This window comes from Phaethon lepturus, unplaced genomic scaffold (genome assembly GCF_000687285.1).
Source record: "Phaethon lepturus isolate BGI_N335 unplaced genomic scaffold, ASM68728v1 scaffold14501, whole genome shotgun sequence".
Taxonomy (NCBI): domain Eukaryota; kingdom Metazoa; phylum Chordata; class Aves; order Phaethontiformes; family Phaethontidae; genus Phaethon; species Phaethon lepturus.
Genome location: NW_010517075.1, coordinates 12471 through 13484, shown reverse-complemented (window position 1 = coordinate 13484; position 1014 = coordinate 12471). Strand labels below are relative to the sequence as shown.

At 62.5% G+C, this 1014-nt stretch overlaps 1 protein-coding gene across 1 annotated transcript in view; it reads left to right on the top strand.

Moving 5' to 3' along the window:
- Nucleotides 1-1014, top strand: part of DGKK (diacylglycerol kinase, kappa) — a gene marked incomplete at its 5' end in the record, with an annotated part of 10736 nt that overhangs the window by 2340 nt on the left and 7382 nt on the right. The window contains 1 exon segment of the mRNA XM_010296280.1: nt 825-987. Coding sequence (XP_010294582.1) covers nt 825-987 — 163 coding nt within the window.

Genomic DNA, 1014 nt, shown 5'->3' with positions numbered 1-1014 from the left:
CAAGGGAAGGCGCCAGCAGGCACCAGCCCGTGGCCCGTGGACTGGGATGGCCAAGATGTGCCTGAGGCGAGGGCGGGCTGTGGGCCAGCGATTGATCATCTGTCCTCCTCTGCCTCGGGCACACTTCATTCCCCATCTCATTTCTTTAAGAGCATGGTGCTGGCTGCCAAGCCTCCCAGGGCTTCTGTGTCATTCACGCCCACCCTGCCAGAGCCCTTGTAGGAGAAGGTGGCAGAGCTGGGGGTGACAGTACCGCAGAGCTGGGGTGACAGTACAGCCACCCGGCACTGCGGCTGGTCCCCTGTGGTCATGCTGGCTGCCAGTGCCAGCCCTGGGAGCTCCCGAGGTGGGACTGTGCACCCTTCCCATGTGGTTTTGCTGGTTCTGTCCCAGTTGGGCTGTTGGCACAGCGAGGAACTGGCCGTCCTTTGCGCCCACCACCGCTGCCCCTTTTGGAGTGGCAGGCTGGGGATGCGAGTAAGCTCGGTGACACACTTTGTGCCTGCAGGGACAGTGATGGAGCAGGTACCTAACTGGCATCTGCCCTCGTGCTAGGCTCGCCCATCGCCATGCCCATTGCTTTACCCACCCCCCTCCCACCCCCAAACCCATTCCCATTGCCAAATCTTACTCTTACTCCCACCCCTCACCATCCCCTGGGCACCCTGATCACTGTCCCTCCTGTCTGGCCCCAGCACCCTGCGGGTCGGGCACAGTGCAGTCAAGGGTGTGCCCATGGCCTCTCTTCTCCTAAGGTGCCTCCATCAGTGTCTTCAGGGGGTGGGAGCTGGGACTGGGGGCTCATGTGCTTGGGCTCGCTGCAGGTTTCTGGAAGGCCACCTGCCCCTCGACCTGCTCCAGCCCTCTCTTGGCCTTTGTCAACTCCAAGAGTGGGGACAACCAGGGTGTCAAGTTTCTGCGCAAGTTCAAGCAGTTCCTCAACCCAGCCCAAGTCTTCGACCTCATGAACGGGGGCCCGCACCTGGGGTAAGCCCTGGCCTGGGCACACCGGGG